The 21,240-nt window shown below is 33.6% G+C and overlaps 1 protein-coding gene across 1 annotated transcript in view; it reads right to left on the reverse strand.

The window, feature by feature from the left end:
* LOC137658240 (cyclic nucleotide-gated cation channel subunit A-like) overlaps positions 1-21,240 on the reverse strand; it is a 319,691-nt gene that overhangs the window by 106,252 nt on the left and 192,199 nt on the right. Inside the window, 2 exon segments of the mRNA XM_068392921.1 lie at positions 3,324-3,510; positions 5,928-6,090. Coding sequence (XP_068249022.1) covers positions 3,324-3,510; positions 5,928-6,090 — 350 coding nt within the window.

Raw genomic sequence — 21,240 nt, forward strand, 5'->3', positions numbered from 1 at the left:
TTCGTTATACTTTTTTTCAAATGAAATCAACTTCTAAATATTGAAATACCTTTTAAATTAATCATCATATAGATTTAATTTATAAATATGGTTATGCTTTTCAAATAAATCTTATATTGTCTTTTTTCTATCCTCACAGTCATAAATACGGTTATAACTATGCTTGAAAAGAAGACCCGAAAGTACATGGGCAGTGTATCCAGGGGCAAGGTTTATACATGGGGAATGTTCCAAGTGACAATTTTCCCACATGGGCAATTATTCCCAGTGGTATTATTCCTAGCACTGATTAAAAAAAATGTTAAATACTAGTTATATCAAAGGTTATCTACAACCCCTTGTTTCAAGAACAAGGGGTCGTCTTTGGCTTCCATGGAGGTATTAAGATTAGAACACCAAAGCTCAAATGTTTCATTGTAAATTTCTGGGGTGGGGAGTACTTGTAAAGACATTGCCTTTCACAATGTTTTCATTGTCAATTAACATATCTTTCATAAGTTATTTAATACCCATATTTATTCTCAGGTTTTTATGTATAATCTTATGCAGAATTCTCCGGCCTTCTCGCCAATATATTTATCATGTATGTCAATGTTTCATGTACTTTCAAGTTATGATTCATATATTTGTAAGAAACAAAATTTTCTGTCAAGTCTGACTCAGTGCATGTGCAGAAGTCGGTTCCTCATAGAGGCTGGTTCCTCAACCCAAGGTGCTACACTGCCGTCCGCATGTCTTTACGTAGTTTGCTTGCTAAAGCAATAAATTAGTCAGTACTCAGTTGTCTGTCATTCCTTGTCTTCACAACTCAAATAAGTTATCTGCTGTGTAAAACGAACCATCTGGTAGTACTGCATTGCAAAATCGTAAAGGGTGAAACTGTCAGCCCTCATGTCAGATTATTTGGAACAGAGGGTGCCACAAAGGAAGATTAGGGTAGGGTGCAGCCCAAGATAAAATGGTGGAGGCTAAAAGATCAAGAAATGAGAGAAAGATTTAAGGAAGCAGTCAAGCACATCATAATTAATAGACGATGTGAACATCTGGTGGGTAGAAAATAGCACAATGATATTGAGAACGGCTGAAGAATTATTGGGGAAACCTTTAGGTTGAGGACCACCCAATAACAAAGAGAACTGGTGGTGGAACCCAACTAAGCAAGATAAAATGAAAAGAAAACGAGAAGGAAGGCTAATGTATAAAAAAAATAGTTCTGTGGAAAATGTAGTAGCTGGGAAGATTGCAAATGAAGAAGCAAAAAGTACTGTAGCTAGAGCAAAGGTAGAAAGAATGAATGAGTTGTATGATAATTTAGAAACATAAGGTCAGAAGATGATCTATAAAATAGCAAAAATCTGAAATAGGGCAACTAAAGAGCTGTAACACATCAAGAAGATCAAGGACTGAAATAGGAAAATTTTTTCATTGGAAAGGTGTATAAGGGCAAGATGGAAAGAACATTTTGAGAAGCTATTCAATGAAGCAAATCCCAGAATAACAGAAGAGGGAAACCCCCGAGTAACGGCAGTCTCGGATATCACTAGAGAGGAAGTAAGAAGTGCACTTGATAAAATGAAAAATAGAAAGATTATTGAACATGATGGCATACCAGTTGGGGTGTGGAAATGTCTGGGAAGAGAGGGTGTTGATATACTCTGGGACCTCTAAAAATATATACAATCAAGAATAAATACTGAACAGCTGGAGAAATGGTATCAAGATCTATATACTGTATATACAGGATAGGGGGATATATAGGACTGCTCAATCTATAGAGGGATAAAATTTATATCTCATACTTTGAAAGAATTAAGGAGGGATGAATAAGAAATTAAATAGTATCAAGTGTAGAACCATTTGGTTTTAACCCAGGAAAGGGTACAGTAGATGCAATATTTGCATTGATGCAAACAAAGGAAAAATATACAGAAAGACAGAGAGAACTACATCTGGCTTTTATTGATATGGAGAAGGCATATGATTAGATACCTAGGCAAGTGTGGATATGTATATATATATATATATATATATATATATATATATATATATGAGAGAGAGAGAGAGAGAGAGAGAGAGAGAGAGAGAGAGAGAGAGAGAGAGAGAGATTTCAGAAAAGTATGTAAAAGTAGTTAAGGATATGGATTCAGAAGTTACCACCCACTGTGGTAAAACAGAGAAGTTTAGAGTGAGAGTTGGTTTATATTAAGGTTCTACTCTCAGTCCTTACATCTTTAATCTTGGGATGGATGATATTACAGCAGGTGTCAGAGAGGAAGTCACCTTTAGTCTGATGTTTGCTGGTGTTGCTTTGGTAGATCTAACTACAGAAGGGGTGAAGAGGTAAACTCGAGATGTTGAGACAAGCTCTTGAGATCGAGATGTGAAGGATAAGTAGGGTCTAGACAGAATATCTGAAGATAGGAGGAGTAAAAAACCCGGCTGATGTCAAAATGGGTGTGGATAAAATCAAGCATATTAACACATTCAAGAACCTTGGGTCCTGTGTGATGAATAATGGAGGCATGGACTCAGAAACTAACCACAGGATACAGTGTGATTGGATATGAACTGGAGATCATCGAGAATATTTTGTGATAAGATTACACAAAAGATAAAAGGACGGTTCTATAAAAATGTAGTTAGGCCAGCTTTGGTGTATGGAGCTGAAACTTCGCCAATATAGAATACTCAAAAAAGGAAGTTAGAAGTGGCAGAAATGAGGATGTTACGATAGATGCGTGGAGTTACGAGAAAGTACATGATCAGAAATGAGTATATTAGAGAGGCAGTCAAATGAGAGAAGTGTCAAAAAAACAATTTAGAGAGGACGACTACAGTTCAGAGGTTTGGCATGAGGAGAGACGATCATGTGTGCTAAAGGGTCAGGGTCATGGAGGTGGATGGGGGAAGGCCAAATTTCAGATAGAAAGATAAGGTAATAAACGACATCGGGAAAAAAGGATTAAGAGAACAGGATGCCCAGGAGACAGAATGCTGGTTTATACAAATCAGCGACCCCATATAGCGATGAGAAAAGGCTGTAGACAAAGATCAGAGGTCATCTAATCTGGTTAGGACTATTCTCTAAATGTATTAGCTAATTAAGTTCTTGCCTTTTTAGGGTACTTCATCAAGAGCATGAAAAAAAGTTCTACTCATTTTTATCCAGCAAACGTTTAGAATATTGCATAATAATGAAATAGTTTTCATAGTATAATCCATGAGTTTCTCTTACCATGTCATCAAAACATTTTCACCTTCAATTAAATAGAGCCATGTTCCTGACCATTCAAGGTACAGATGTGACCTTTTCTCCCTCTTACCTAAACAATCTGTTTATCCTGACAAGGACGGGGCAGGGAACACGTTTATCACAGCTAGTACCGGTGGCTAAGTAGACAAGGTCGGTGGGCAAAATGGAGAATACATCTACTCTGAAATTCCAAGACTTCACGTAATTCTTTCGTAGCTTCACGGGGTCTTTCACCATTAGCCCTTGTTCAAGGTAACCTGCGGGAGAGACACAATTGGTAGAATATAGAATATTATTCTTTGGAGACTACGTGTTTGGTGCCTGTGACGTTCAGGTCATAGAATTTGCAAACTAAAACTTTATGATTTTTAAAGTCAAGTTTCCTTCAACACAACATTACTTCTATCTAGACAAAGGAGGTTAAGTAAATATAAAATTGACTTTGATATCTTAAAATTACTCATATAAAATGATGAGGATGAATAATGGACTTTCTTGCAGGTTAAAGGAGTTATGAACAAGGCCCACCTACCCCGAGAACTAATTTCATCAGAACGTGAATTTTGTAACCCATGAAAATCAGAACCTTCAAGGGAAGGTAAAATTATGATGTATGAATAAAAAAACTAATCATTTTCATAAGAACAAAACTCATACATCAATAAAGTTAAAAAAAATATATAAATTTACATTCATAGACAAATTATGAGTGAATTAAAAAAGTCCCTTTACGAGTACATAAGTCATGAATCACCATTTGTTTTTTATCTTTATGAGTACATAAGTAATGAATCTATGGAAAAACAGATATCCACGAGTGCATAGCAAGAAATGAGTCACTAATATAATAAAAAATTATGTTCTAACCTTTAAGTACACATGAATGAGAAGCAATGAAAAAACTAACAAATTACCTTAGCTTCTTAAGAACACACGTGATGAATCAATAACAAATGACATCCTCAGGGGCACAACTGTATTTACTCTAATAAGCACGTAATTGTATGTACCCTAATGAACACAACTGTATTTACCATAATGAGCACATAATTGTACTTATCCTAATGAGCACATAATTGTATTCACCCTAATGAACACAATTGTATTTATCTTATGAGCACATAATTGTATTTACCCTTATGAGAACAAAACTGCATTTACCTTAATGAGCACATAATTGTATTTATCCTAATAAACACATAACTGCATTTACTCTAATGAGCACATAATTGTATTTACCCCAATGAACACATAATTGTATTTACCCCAATGAGCACATAATTGTATTTACCCTAATGAACACAATTGTATTTACCCCAATGAACGCATAATTGTATTTATCCTAATAAACACATAACTGTATTTACCGTAATAAGCACATAATTGTATTTACCCTAATGAACACAATTGTATTTACCCTAATGAACACATAATTGTATTTATCCTAATAAACAGATAACTGTATTTACCCTAATGAGCACATAACTGTATTTACCCTAATGAGTACACAATTGTATTTATCCTAATAAACACATAATTGTATTTACCCTAATGAGCACATAATTGTATTTACCCTAATGAACACAATTGTATTTACCCTAATGAACACGTAATTGTATTTATCCTAATAAACACATAACTGTATTTACCCTAATGAGCACATAATTGTATTTACCCTTATGAACACATAATTGTATTTACCCTAATGAATACATGATTCTATTTACCCTAATGAACAAATAACTGTAATTCCCCTACTGAACACATAATTGTTTTTACCCTAATGAGCACATAATGGAATTTACCCTACTGAACACACAATTATATTTATTCTAATGAACACAATTGTATTTACCTTAATGAACACATAATTGTATTTACCATAATGAGCACACAATTGTACTTACCCAAATGGGCATATAATTGCATTTACCCTACTTAACAGATAATTGTTTTTACCCTAATGAACACACTTGTATTTACCCTAATTAGATGCATATCATTGCATTTACCGTAATGAGCACATTAATGTATTTACCGTAAAGAACACAACTGTATTTACTCTAATGAACACATAATTGTATTCATCCTAATGAACACAATTGTATTTACCCTAACTAGGATATAATTGTATTTACCCTAATGAGCACATAATTGTATTTACCCTAATAAGCACATAATTGTATTTACCCTAATGAGCACATAATTGTATTTACCCTAATGAACACACAATTGTATTTACCCTAATGAGCACATAATTGTATTTACCCTAATGAACACAATTGTATTTACCCTAATGAGCACATAATTGTATTAACCCAAATGAGCACATAATTGTATTTACCCTAATGAACACACAATTGTATTTACCCTAATGAGCACATAATTGTATTTACCCTAATGAACACAATTGCATTTACCCTAGTGAGCACATAATTGTATTTACCCTAATGAACACAATTGTATTTACCCTAATGAGCACATAGTTGTATTTACCATGATGAACACAATTACTCGAATGAATGTATATGTAATAACAAAAAATAACATGCCTTTACTTGCATGAACTTAAAAATGATGAATGAAATATAATCCTTACCATAATTAACATAAGTGAAAACTCAATAAATAAAATAAGTCAAATAAGTGATGAAGGTCCAAAAATTGCCATTACCTTCATGAGCACGTATGAGCATATCGATGACGTAGATGCCATCACAGATGTAGTCGAGAGAGAGCCACAGAATTGGGCAAAGGTTATGGAGCTCCCAGAATACAGCGCGGCCGATGATCATCAGCCAGTTGTATAGTAGAGCTATTGTCATTACCAGCAACCACTGCAAAGGGGAAATTACATTCTGTGACCACTAAGAAACTTCAGGTGTGTAGCGAAGCTTAAACTGGTATTTATGGAAATCACTGACGAAACTTGGAAATGAATATAGCTACTGTTATTACCTTCTTCTTTCCCACTGTTATCCCTATATTAAGAGGTTAGTTGCCTGATGCGCCCTCTCCAATGACTTCAGATAAAGGCATCCTCTTTCACCAAACCTCTTTTCTCCATATCATCCTTCACCTTATTCTCTGCCTCCCTCTTGATCTTCTCCCCCTAACAGGTTCCTCCCAAGTCCTCTCACCATCCATCCTCAATATGTGCCCACACCATCATGTCGTGACACTTTTTTCATCTCTGTCATCTTTACAACCCCTGCCATTCTTCTTATGTCATGATTCTCCCACCATTCAAACAGTGATATTCTCATAATCCACTTCAGCATTCCCATCTTTGTTCACTCAAGCTTTATTTCCGCTTTTCGTCTTAAAGCCCAAGTTCCCAATTCATACACTAACACTGGTCTTATTACTGTGCTTTAGATCTTGACTTTTAGCTTGATTGGCATTTTCTTATCCCATATACCACTCACGCTACCTCCTTCCCCCTTCTTTCATGCTACCTTTATCCCATTCTCAACTTTCGCCTCACATCCTCTCTCCTGACTTACAGTAAATCCCAATCATTCTCTGTAATTCTTCCTCATTTTCAGCAGAATCACCAAATCATCTGCATGTATGAGTTGCATCTCCCACAACTCTTCATTTTCTATCTCTTCACAAAACACATTTCAGCCCAGCACATAAAAATGGGCTTAATCCAACACGAACTATAAAGATTTCTATTTCTCCAGCAGCTATTATTCCTTCAGATATTATCAGTGACCATTAATTAAAATTGAAATTGTGAAATGTGTTTTTACACTATACTTAAAAAAAACTGTAATTCTAATCAGAAATTCTCCGTAAAATTATATATGTCTCAGCTATATTTCAGTAAAACACAGGCGACCGTAATTTTACCCTACTTTGTTATTATATTTTACGGGTTGGTGCCCGTAATATCACTCCTTAACGTCAATATATCCGTTTTGAAAACGGTAAATGCCTGGGAACATTTATTCCCGCATTTTTACCGTTATTTCACGGCAAATTTTTAACTGCGTACAACAGGACAGTAAAAGCAGTTTTTACCACATGCACGCGTTTCCACACAGGCACACACACAAATATATATATATATATATATATATATATATATATATATATATATATATATATATACAGTATATATATATATATATATTTATATATACTGTATATAAATATATATATATATATATATACACTGTATATAAACATATATATATACACACATATATATATATATCATATAATATATATATATATATATATATATATATATATATATATATATATATATATATATATATATATGGTGTTTCTCCTCGCACGGTTTTAAAACCAAATTGAACAGGCTGGGAAAATATATAGTTTTTGGTTCTGGCAATCTAAGAATCATGATTTAACAATTGTGAAATTTTCAGATTTGTCAAATCCTGTCGTGACTTAAGATGTAGTAGAAACGAATCCTCGATTGTAAGAACTTGTTTCAACTCTATGAGTTCCTAAGTATCTAATAAAGTAAAACACACTTAACATAGTGATTGATTAATGACACGATAATCACATTTCTTTAATAACCGAGATCGTCTGAGGTATTTGATCTTAAAGGATATAAGAAATTTTGGCAATTGTACAGTTACAAAAGTTGGGAAAGACGATATGGTAGGAGACGGATCAAAAGTAAAAGACAAATTGAAGCTTTAATACAGTCTACAGGGTGCCATACATGGCCCACTGTAAGCGTAAAATGCAGAAAATGGGAATTTAATAGAGTCTAAAGAGTGCCACGCATGGTATACTGTAAATCAGAGGTTCTCAACCTGGGATTCCTAAATCCCTATATGGCTTCAAAAATAGATTGCTAGGGGTACTTAGATAGCTGATGAGAATTTTTTTTTTTTTTAGATAGTGAAATAAGCTGAGAGAGAGAGAGAGAGAGAGAGAGAGAGAGAGAGAGAGAGAGAGAGAGAGAGAGAGAGAGAGAGAGAGAGATCAAAATTGATTAGAAGCCCATTCATTGTGGATCTGCACCGTCTCCCAGATAATATGCAAGAAGAATTAGAGTTGATGAACGATTCTTTTCCAGAAAATGCATTTGAATCCTTTTCCGCGGTCAAGTTTTGGTCTAGAATTGTGAGATTTACCCTGTTGTATTAGATATAGTTCTTGCCTCTTTGCTGGTGTTCTCTAGTACTTATTTGTGTGGGGGAGGATTTTTAACGCTGTTGAACATGAAAACTAATCATCGATTACGGCTTAATGTGGACCATGACCCACGCTTCTACCTGTCTAATAATGCTCCCCGAATTGAGAAACAAACAGGCACAACCTTCACACTGATATTCAGTGTTGGTTGATATTGGAATTATTGTTTCACTCCTGGACGAGTCGTATTATTCGAAAATAATTGAAATATCAATGTTTCATCTCAATAAAGCAATTTAAATTTGAATCATTTGATAATATTCCATGCTGTACCATTGTATATTGAATTAGTCACTAAATTACCATTTTGTTCGACGTCAGATTACTGGGGGTTCGGGGAAACGGTCTTATAACTCTAGGGGTACTTGGCGGGAAAAAGACTGAGAACCCCTGCAATATAAATGGTACTTGTCAACGACGGTGATATACTAAACATATCAGCTTTTATATCTCACCTTTGGGTGAGCCGAATGAGAACTACATTTTACGTACTTAGAAGAAGCTATGTACCACCTAGAAAAGGAATATTCTGCACAAAACACTATTATTCAATTAGAAACTAAGTTTTCAATAAAACAATCATATCCGAATACACAAAATCAATACAAATGGAGTATGCAAATAAATTATAAATAATGTTTTAGATGCGTACGCACAAGAACATATACATATGACCCTAAGTCTAAATGTGTATTCTATGATCAGTATCACGACTTCAAATAGCAACCTTCAATATTGTATAGCATCACCTAAGCTGAGAAATTCCATCGATTTGTTGTTCCTGAAAGATTCTGTGCGACATCAGTGGCTATATTGCCTCGGCGTTAATACTTAGGGGAAGCAAAAATGTTTATATTTGCAGGGTGAGTGAAGGCCACAGCTGATGACTTAGGAAGGTGATAAAAGAATCTCTCTCTCTCTCTCTCTCTCTCTCTCTCTCTCTCTCTCTCTCTCTCTCTCTCTCTCTCTCTCTCTCTCTCATATGATGGAAACAAACCAGATATGAACACCAAAATTACCAACAAAAACTCTCAACAGAATGAAAAAAAAACAATGAAATATAAAGGAAATTAACCTACGTACATGAAAGAAAATAAAAAAGAGCGTAAGAATACTTGCATTACAAAGCTAACCCTAATCGTTAACGACAAAAAAAAAAAAAAAAAAAAAAAAAATAATTAACCCAAAGCACGGAACCAAAGACTCTCCAGCAATTAATCGATTTGGAACGAGTGGCAAATCTACTGAGTAATCGTTATAAAGACACAAGAGGAGAGTGGGTCATAAGAGTGAATTCAGAAAAGGCTGATTAAGGAGTCCTTGAAACATTTTTAGCTCAATTCGGTAGGTCTATATATTTTTTTTCTACTTTCATTATAATCTGCTTTATGATTTTCGGAGGTCTATTAGATGGGTTCCTCTTATTTGTTAAGATACATCTTGTAGGTTGCGTGAATAATTAGTTTTTGAATGGCAGAGACAAGGAACTGGACAATGCCCTACAGTCGCATCATATATATATATATATATATATATATATATATATATATATATATATATATATATATATATACACATAAATATATATATATATATATATATACATATATATATATATATATATATATATATATATATATATATATATATGAGATCAGCGTTCAAGATCCCTCTCTATCAAGCTAGGAACAAGGAGGGCCAGGCAATGGATGCTGATGCTCCCTAGCCCACAAGGGTGGTGAGTTAGCAACACTGCTGTACTATTTTTTTTTCTTTTTTTTAATGAGCAGGTTTGCACGACTTGCAGGGGTGCCCTTTTAGCTCAGAAAAGTTTCCTACAAGCTGATTGGCTGGAAGTAGTTTGTACGAATAGCATGATTGTATTCAAATAATTACCATGTAATATGAATCGAAATTTATTTACATCATAGGCTTATGATGTAGGTCCGTATAGAAAGGGTTTGCTATTTTTCCGTAAAGGTATAGATTCTATTAATACACTTTTTTTCGGTTTGAGGATACTGTGGTGTTCCATAAATTGCATAAAAATCACAATTAGACGAATTCAATGCACCGAGTTACAACCATGCCACCCCTCCATCCTTGCCTCGGTATTTGAGAGTAGGCTGTTCCTTTTACCTCCCCGCAATTTTTCACCCACAGGGAGTTTTATTAATTCCATGTTTTTAGTAGATTCTGGTATTCAATGAAAGTTTATAATAACATGTCTTTCTTATGCTTAGGGGAATTTATCAAAATTTATATTAAAATATGTAAAAAGTTACAAAATTATGGAGCGTCCATCCCAAAACAAGCTCTTGTCGTTCACTTCGACAGGCGTTGTTATCAAATTTATACTTACCATCGCAATACTTAATAATCTCTTTATTCGTTAACATCATTTATTGACTATACATATATCTGAGGAAGAAATTTAGGTCAGTAAATAAGTTTCGATTCACATTACTAGGTAATTATTTGATATAATCATTCTATTCGGACAAAACACTTCGTCAACCACCTTGTAAGAAACTTTTCCAAGCTAAAAGGGCACCCCTGCGAGTCTGCACAAATCTGACTCGTCCAAAAAAATTAGTATAGAAATTCTAGCTTGAGTGATTCTCGAACTTTCTTGCAACAGATTGTCAGACAGCGACGTTTTCAATAGGCTATCACAACTATGTTAATTTACATTCAATCTGCAGTTATACTTCTTTTGCAAGTCTCTTCAAATATTTTTGTTTCATAATATTAGTATAAGTCAGAATACATATCATTTTTCAATTATCTCTTCAACTGAAGTCATTGAAGCCTACAGTAATTTGGATAATTGTAACCAGATAACATTAATTAACTATCAGCGGTCGCCTTTTCCAATTAAACCCAGTGACTTCGAATAAATACTGTGTTAGACTATCATGCTGACTGTGATTGCAAGCTGGTCGTGCTATGTCAGCGTTTATGTAATGTCTAAATGTCTTATTTTTACAATGCAAAGTATTTCATGTGTCATATAGTGTGTCAGATAGATGCTTATCAGTTAGTGCATATTATACTGAATCTCGACTGATATCAAATTTACAAACTCGAATCTTACCTTACCGATATATATATATATATATATATATATATATATATATATACATATATATATATATATATATATATATATATACATATACATATACATATATATATATATATACACACATATATATATATATATATATATATATATATATATATATATATATATATATATTCTGACGTCAATAGGTTTCAATATTTTCATGTCCAGGATTCACTAATTACTATGGATTAATATACGCAAAAAGTCTCTTGTCCTCATAAATGTTAAGAATAAAGATTTGACTACTAAAAATTGCTGAAATGCTATACAAATATGATAAACGACTCAAAAGGAATCTTGCAATAGACGAAGGTGGAGGACGATAGATGGTCTCCAAAATGAACTGGAAAGTGAAGTTAATGGCAGAGATAAAAGTGAGCATAAAATGCAGAAAAAAAATAATTGCAAAAACATCTATATGATCAGGGGGACTATATTTCTGAAGATTTTGATTATATTTTTCCTTTTGTTGCTTTTCGACATTTTTATCAAAAGTAAATAATGGACTAGAAGGAACTTTTAATCATCAACTTGAGAAATTCACTGGGAATAAGTTAGAGGCTGCAAGAAAAAAATTAACGGATTTCTTCAACATTGGAAGAGGGCAGAAATTGGAAGCAAGATAAAAAGCCATTAATAGCGTTTAAGATCTTAACTTACCAAAATTCGTTTCTTTTCGCGTAACATCATTGGGGCTAAATTTTTAAGATACTTTTTGAAAAAATGTTTGCCTTTTAGGCTACTTTATAAAAAGGTTATTGTATTTCAGGCAACCTTTCTCAAAGGTTATTGCATTTTAGGCTATTTTCAAAAAGATTAATGAATTTCTTGCTACTTTTTAAAAAGTTACTACATTTTTAAAGGTATACAAATAATGTTAATTTTACAGTTTCAATGGAAATTATAAAAATTAGCTTCAGGTAAAAATTATATGGAATTAATATTGGTCGTATATTATCTTTATAAAGTTCAGGCGATGTTTATAATATAGTCTTGTCTTTTCTCAGATGAGAAAAACTAAGGAACAGGTGTTAAAATGTGTATTTTGTACGTAGAGTCCGATGAGACAGAATGAGGAAGGAGAAAAAGAGTGGGGCTTAGCCAGGAAGAAGTCAGCAAACTGACGATATGAAGAAAGAGTCATAAAGAAATCTCATTAGAGAGATAGAGAGAGAGAGAGAGAGAGAGAGAGAGAGAGAGAGAGAGAGAGAGAGAGAGAGAGAGAGAGAGAGAGAGAGAGAGTGTGTGTGTGTACAATTTCAAAGCTAAAAAATCCTAAAAGGGTAAAACTTCAAAACTGCTCTGAGATATAATATGCATTCTAGAAATTTTATTCTGGCTGTTAAATCAGTAGAACTTCAGGAGTTAAAAATTGCTCCGAATGTTATGTTGAAAAGGTTGGCACAAGTCTCTCTCTACAGTTTATATCATTATGACAGATCTATTTTAAAGAACTGCCAATTGATTTGGGCCTTAAAGATAAATTATTGTTTTGTTTCATTACTTGTCATGTAGTTTATTTATATCCTTTCCTCACTGGGCTATTTAACCTATTGGAGCCCTAGAGTTTGTAGCATTCTGCTTTTTCGACAATAGTTACAGCTTAGTTAAATAAAAAATATAATTTTTTTTTCTGAAATAATTGCAAATTCAGGAGTATCTGGCAACTTCGAACCAAGTAATTTGAGTAGTTCCTGGTCAAAAAACTTATTAATCTTAAACTGATGAATTTGGGATTTCATATTACAAGTAAGTGCTATAGTTACCAATAAGAAAAAAGGAACAGAATAAAATGTACTATATGTACAATAATGTCACAAGCGCATTGAATAAGAACTTACTTCTAATTTTGAATTATCTACAAAACTTATCATCGTTCTAGCAAATAATAAAATTCAACTCTCTCTCTCTCTCTCTCTCTCTCTCTCTCTCTCTCTCTCTCTCTCTCTCTCTCTCTCCTGAATACTACTACTAAAAGAAAATGAAGATCCCTTTCATAGTCCTCCGTTGAAAATAAGGTTCAAAAAGACTTTCCTTTTCGATACATTAACAGAAATCTAATTCTCCTTCCAGTTCTCTTTTCTAATTAGACTTACTTTTAAAAGATCCCTTTAAGATTACCCTATGTGAGAATACGACTACATTTAGGAGGACGAGACGAAACAGAAAAAGATGTTATGGAGCTTCATTAGCTTCGGTGAACGATTACTAAGAATTTGTAAAAACCAATGGGATGACGGGGTTGTTCATCGCGAGACGCTGATTAGGGAATGGTCTTCCTAATGGTAGTAGATTGGCCAGGGCACCAGCCACCCGTTGATATACTACCGCTAGAGAGTTATGGGGTCTTTTGACTAGCCAGACAGTACAACATTGGACCCTTCTCTCTGGTTACGGTCCACTTTCCCTTTCCTTACGCATGCACTGAATAGTCTTTCATATTTCTCACAGATTCTCCTCTGTCCTCGTACACCTAACAACACTGAGATTACCAAACAATTCTTCTTCACCCAAGGGGTTACTGCACACTGTAATTGTTCAGTGGCTACTTTCCTCTTGGTAAGGGTAGAAGGGACTCTTTAGCTATGGTAAGCAGTTCTTCTAGGAGAAGGACACTCCAAAATCAAACCATTGTTGTCTAGTCTTGGGTAGTGCCATAACCTCTGTACCATGGTCTTCCACTATCTTGGGTTAGAGTTTTCTTGCTTGAGGGTTCACTTGGGCACACTATTCTGTCTAATTTCTCTTCCTCTTGTTTTGTTAAAGTTTTTATAGTTTATATAGGAAATATTTATTTTAATGTTACTGTTCTTGAGTTATTCTATTTGTCATTGTTTCCTTTCCTCGCTGGGCTATTTTCTCTGTTAATGCCCCTGGGCTTATATGATTCTGCTTTTCCAACTACGGTTGTAGCTTAATAATAATAATAATAATAATAATAATAATAATAATAATAATTAGGCAATTGAATCGGTGGAGCTTCAGAAATTGAAACTTGCAGCAAATGTTTTTATGTAGAGTAGACGAACATGAAATTCTCCTTATAGTTTAATATGAAAGATATGGTTTGACGTTGTTATTGATAATAAGTTATATTATATTCTTTATTCAATATTTCTATAGTTTATTAATTTCCTTATTTCCTCACTAGGCTATTTTCCCTGTTAAAACCCAATTGCGTGTAGCATCCTGCATTTCCTACTAGGGTTAAAGCTTGGCTAATACTAACAGATCGAAAGAAAATGAAAGTAGTTAACAACTCATAAAATGTTGCTTTAACACTGCTAACATATTGTATGTGCTGTATTTCAATTTGATGCATTTTTTTTTCTGACAAAGACCATTCACCTTTGAATAATGAGATTAATGATATTCTATCAATGATTTTAAATTATTCACATCAATGAGTATATTAGAGAGGATTTATTTCTTTGTTAATATGTGAGGAAACTTTACTAAAACACAAGTTTCAGCGTCCGGACGATACTTATTAATTTACTAATGAACAGCACAAACAGATACTGTTAAAATAAAGGGAATGAAAACTGACATTGAGAGCACCAATCGCCAAATTCTGTAAATTTTATATCTCTGTTACAATTGCGACCCACGATAATTGGCTAACAACTAGGAACTTAATTCCCTACCAATTGTAGGTTTACGAGGAGCAAGTCATGAAAAGCAATAAAGGAAATATGAATATGAAATAAACTTTATTTTAAGGCTCTTGGTATGGATGACTAATTGATTGTGAATTTCCTGACGTTAAACTCACGCGAGAGAGAGAGAGAGAGAGAGAGAGAGAGAGAGAGAGAGAGAGAGAGAGAGAGAGAGAGAGAGAGAGCTAACTTAACTAACATGATATAAAGGCATGGGCAATAAATTGCACATAACGTTTCTTCATTATTGTATATATTTTTCCAAGTGCAGTCTCGACATCGTCCACGAGGCAGAGACAAATCTTTTCAGAGAACGATTACGCTAAAGTTATCGTCATTTTGCCGATTATTTATATCAAATAGATGATGATTATGTACCTTATGTGGCAGGAATAGGTTTCCTCTTGGTTGTTTATTAAGATATTGACTATACAATTAGTGTTTTCATATGTAACCAGTTATATATTCCTATATTTTTTTTCTAGATGCCATGGGTATTGATGCTTATAATACTTAACCATTGAATACTAAGCGAAACCAACGTTCGCCTCTAACAAATTCTATTCAAACAGGACTAGTCTCTCTCTCTCTCTCTCTCTCTCTCTCTCTCTCTCTCTCTCTCTCAAAGCCACCCGAGTGACGTCGAAACACGAGCGAACACAAACGGCACTGGGGTCCGACGAGTGACAGCTGACACCTCGTTAGGGAGAAACCAATGGACATTCCGAAAATATCTCGAAAGGGCGCGAAAAATATCGTGTAAACGGAAAAGATGGTTACTACAAAAACCCTCCATAAGAGTTATGGGTCTGGATGTAGACCTTGCTTACATTCTCCTGTCGTAAGATTCAAGATCAGGATTTATTGGTTATTATCATCATTATTTTTATTAGTGTACGCGACCAGTCAAAAAGAACGGCTACATATTTAGATTGATTAAACCTTTCCCACCCCTTCCCCTTTCCTAACTACAACACGACAGTTGTGGTTTCCGAGTGTGCCTCTCGGGGTACCCCTCTCACCAGGGAATGAATCCTGCTTCTCCACCAACCCGAGGAGCGGGGAGAGACCAATTGGTTATACGTTAGGCAATGCCGCTCAGCCTGATCAAAAAGAAAAAGAAGTTCAACAGAATGAAATTCCTGCAATAGCACTTGTGGTAAAAGTTGAAGGATATTGAAAAGCAGGTCACAAGGAAGTGTAAGCTTAGGTTCAATAGAAGGCAAAAAAGTGGATGCAGCAGTGGACTGAAGTGGGCGCGTCATGCTAACAATGCACGAGCGCACTAGTCCTTTACGAAGATGATCTTCAACGGGGAAATGAGTCTGCCTTGCAGTTATAAAACAACTTAAAGGTTAAGAAGATTAGGAGGTTTTAACAAAATTTGAAGATTTGCTTCGTAACTAACGCAACATCTTCACCTCTCATGTTGCTTTTTCTGTGACCTCCTGTAAAGCCCCCATTTGGCTTCTTTTGGCATCTTTTTCACAAAATGCCAGAGTACCAAAATAGCAATATATTGAACAGTTTGTTTATATTTCTAGCTATTCATTCCTTGTAAATGACTACAATAGTTTACAAACTTAGCAGGGTATTTACACACTATGCATATCCATCTGAACTACACGAGAGAATCATGAACTACGTAAGAGATTCTGAAATACATGCAATTAATGTAAATGTGCAAATTAAAAGCAATTCCCACGTTTATGTGTTTGCTCTATCACGAAAAAAATGCTGATGATCAACTTCATTGTTTGTCCTCTCTTTCCTACGGATTTGGTATTATATTCCTCATCTTGATGTATATTTCAGGTAATCTAGACTTGTATGGAATAGGTCATGTTATGGTGGCATATCAATTATTAGGATATATTAGTATATGAGTAGTCTAGCTTAGGCTAGAATAACTATTTCCACTGGTAGGGAAATGGCGGTTAAATAAAGTCCTATAGCCTGATTTAGTACCTATTTTTCTTAGAAGAGGCAATATTATTTGTAACTTTCATATTTAAATGTACTGTACGTAAATTTGGAGTAGACACAAGAAATGACAGAGGAGACATGCTTGCGGAAACAATCTAAAAATCTTGAATAACTTTTTCATAAAAAGGACCAGAAAATGCACATGGAGAAAGGGAAAAATTAAATAGTTTTTATTCTTCTGTGGAAAGCTTAATTTAGTTAAAGATGTAACAGTGTTAAACAAGATAAAGTCAAGTGACCATAAAATGGAGAAAAGTAAAATTTGTCTTTGATCTAAGAAAAGAAATAGAAAAACTAATTCTGAGAAAGAAAATAAAGACCCCAGTAATAAGATAAACATCTGATGAATTTAATTTAGCAATAAAAAACATGTACCTCCCAACTACATGATGAAATGGAACCAAGTAAAGAAGAAAATGAACAGTAATTTAACAAAAATTGTATTGGAATCAGTACAAGAGATAGGTGGACAACATCAAGGAAAACTATCAGAAAACAACACAAAACCTAATAAAACAAAATAATGGAAATGATGATATAATCTAAAGATGAAATAAAATTAGCAGAACTATATGAAACAATAAACAAACTAGAGGCCCAAGGCATTCGCAACACACAATCAGGTCAAAATTGAGGAAACGCTGAAGAAAGGAAGAAGCATCAAGTTGATTACAAGAAGACTTGAAGCAGGGTGCCAACAGGTATTCGCTTTTTAAAAGATGAAAATGGAAATATCAACAGCAGAGATGGAGTGTTAAAATTTGCAAAAACTTCTATGAAATGTGCTACAATGGTGATATAAGAAATAACTTTGCCAATAGAAATATTGAAACACCTGAGCAGGTACCCAAAGTATCAGCAGAAGCAAGTGTCATTAAAAGGCCAGCTAGGAAAAAAATTTCGTTATATAAATTCATACAAAAAAGGAGATACAAAATACCTGAAAAATTACCACCAATAAGTTTCCTCTCAGTAATATATATTTTCAAAGACCATATTAGGCTGAATAGAAAGAACGGTAGACTTTATTCAACCAAGAGAGCAGGCAGGCTTTAGAAGTGGGTATTTATTTATATTGAAATATAGTTTCCATAAGCAGAAAATGCATTGGGACTAAAGTACATAACGATAAGCACAGACATATTATCACAGAAAAGAAATGTTAGGTTTTTCTTCGAGACGATTCAACACCATAATGTACCTATAATGTACCCTTGCAATTACAAATGAAACCCAAGCTAAGTTACGAATTTTTAGATATATATTGAAATATTTTGAATAGACCTATCCTCACCATTTTTACCAATGGTTAAGAGTTTATTGTTCTTTAGTTTTAAGTTTAAGTGTATAATATATATATATAATATAAATATATATATATATTATATATTATATAGATATATATATATATATGCATATCAACTTTTACAAGCTACTCCTCATGTTAGTACTACTTAATTATATTCAAGAATTTAGTGGTGTTCCACAGGGTAGTGTTTCTTGGCCCATTACTTTTCATACTATATACAGATTGACCTGTGGTTTGTATATGCAGATGATGATACTCTCTTTGCATCAATTCCCATCCCCGAATGTAGATCTGGGTTGCTGAATCCCTTAATAGAGATCTAGCTAAAATTAGTGCATGGTGCAAATTATGGGGTACGAAGTTGAATCCTAACAAAACTCAAAGTATGATTGTAAGTAGGTCAAGGACCATGGTTCCTCAACATCCTGATCTCAGTATTGATAATGTTTCTTTAAATTTCTATGACTCTTTAAAAAATTTTAGGTGTGATTCTCGACAGCAAATTTATCTTTTGAGAAACACATTAGGGCTGTGTCTTCTTTAATTGCACAAAAATTGGCTTATTGAGAAAGTCTTTCAAGATTTTCGGTGATCAATCTATTCTGAAGAAGTGTTTTAATTCTTTCATTTTACCTTGTTTTTGAGTATTGTTCTCCTGTCTGGTCTTCAGCTGCTGATTCTCATCTAATTTTGTTGGACAGACAATTACGGTCTATTAAATTTCTTATTCCTGATCTAGATATTAATCTTTGGCACCATCGTTCAATTAGTTCATTATGCATGTTGCATAACATTTTTTATAATTCTGACCATTCTTTACATTCAATCTTCCTGGACAATTTTATCCTGTTCGTAATACTTGGCAGGCAGTTAATTCTAATAGCCAAGCCTTCTCCATCATGAGGCTCAATACTACACAGTATTCTAGAAGTTTTATTCCAGCTGTTACCAAGTTGTGGAACGATCTTCCTAATAGGTTAGTTAAATCAGTAGAACTTCAAAACTTCAAAATTACAGCAAATGTTTTTTATGTTGAACAAGCTGACATGAGTCTTTTTATAGTTTATATATGACACATCTGTTTTGACGTTGTTACTGTTTTTAGAACGATTTATTGTTAATTTGTTTCTCATTATTTATTTCATTATTTCATTCCTCACTGGGCTATTTTTCCCTGTTGGAGCCCTTGGGACTTATAGCGTCTTGCTTTTCCAGCTAGGGTTGTAGCTTGGCTAGTGATTTATAATAATAATAATATAATAATAAATAATAATAATAATAATAATAATTATGCCCTGTCCCTAGCCACGGAACCAGCTATATTTAAATAATATATATAATATATAATATATATATATATATACTATATTATATATATATATGTATGTATATATATATATATATATATATATATATTATATATATACTGTATATATATATATATATATATATATATATATATATATATATGTATATATATATATATATATTATATATATATATTATATATATAATATATATATATACTTTTACAGTTACTCCCTTATGTTAGTACTAGTTCCTTATATGCTAGAATTTAGTGGATTTAGTTCTCTTGCCGCAGAACCATTGTTTGCACCATTTACTTTGGTGCTCGTTTATTCTTGCACTTCAGCTCCTCGGCTAAGCATAGGAGCGCAGTCTCCAGATGTTAGGGATGAGATGTTGCCATGGCGCTGGCTGGGTGTCAATTGAAGTTAGACGGATGGCAGACCTGAATAGCGTGTGGGGACTCTCGATGTCCGGCAGGACTGTCAGTTCAGTGACCTGACTATTAAAACTGTGCGTATAAGGGGGGGCTTTCAAAGTCCTCACTTGGGTTCATCAGGCACGTCCAAAACTATTAGATATTAGCCTATTTTAACGTTTTCACAGATCTTAAGATATTTTATATTCCTGATTCGTTACATCTCATATAGTTTTATTTCCTTATTTCCTTTCCCTATTGGTTTATTTTCCCTGTTGGACCCCCTTGGGCTTATAGCATTCTCTTTTTTCCATTTAGGGTTGTAATTTAATAATAATAATAATAATAATAATAATAATAATAATAATAATAATAATAATAATAATAATAATAATATTCGTGTAAATTTTCCTCCAGTAACTGTCTTCAAGGTCACTATGAATTCTGAATAGATGTTTCCGATTTCTTAATGATAAAGTCTTAACATATCTACTGAAAACAAACATGGGGTTTCAGGTACTTAAAACTACAGTGATTCTGATTCTATATAGATGCGTTTTCCAATGCATAAATAAACTACAGACACTACACGATTAAGAAAAAAGATGAAAAAAAAAAAAAAAAAAAAAAAAAAAAAACACTTTGGAGATCAGTGAAAAGTGAAAATATTGATTAATTGAATAAACAAAACTGGTAATGAACCAGCTGAATGTCTACAAGACAAACTCAGAAGTTCATCATAGAAGTTTATCTGTTACTTGGGCTTTACTCTTCTCCAGCATCCTGCTGTTCTCTTCATTTGGTATGTTTATTCTTTTAATTTTGCTAAGATTATCGTACGTATCATATTATCAATTTAATAAAGTTTGGATGGCATTTTTGCCTGTTTCATGCTCATTTATGAACAATATAAGGAAAATTGAAAATGGAAAATTGAAAAAAAAATAATCAAAATCAACTCAATCAGACTAACTACTGATACGTAATGTA

This window comes from Palaemon carinicauda, chromosome 19, assembly GCF_036898095.1.
Source record: "Palaemon carinicauda isolate YSFRI2023 chromosome 19, ASM3689809v2, whole genome shotgun sequence".
In the NCBI taxonomy this organism is placed as follows: Eukaryota; Metazoa; Arthropoda; class Malacostraca; order Decapoda; family Palaemonidae; genus Palaemon; species Palaemon carinicauda.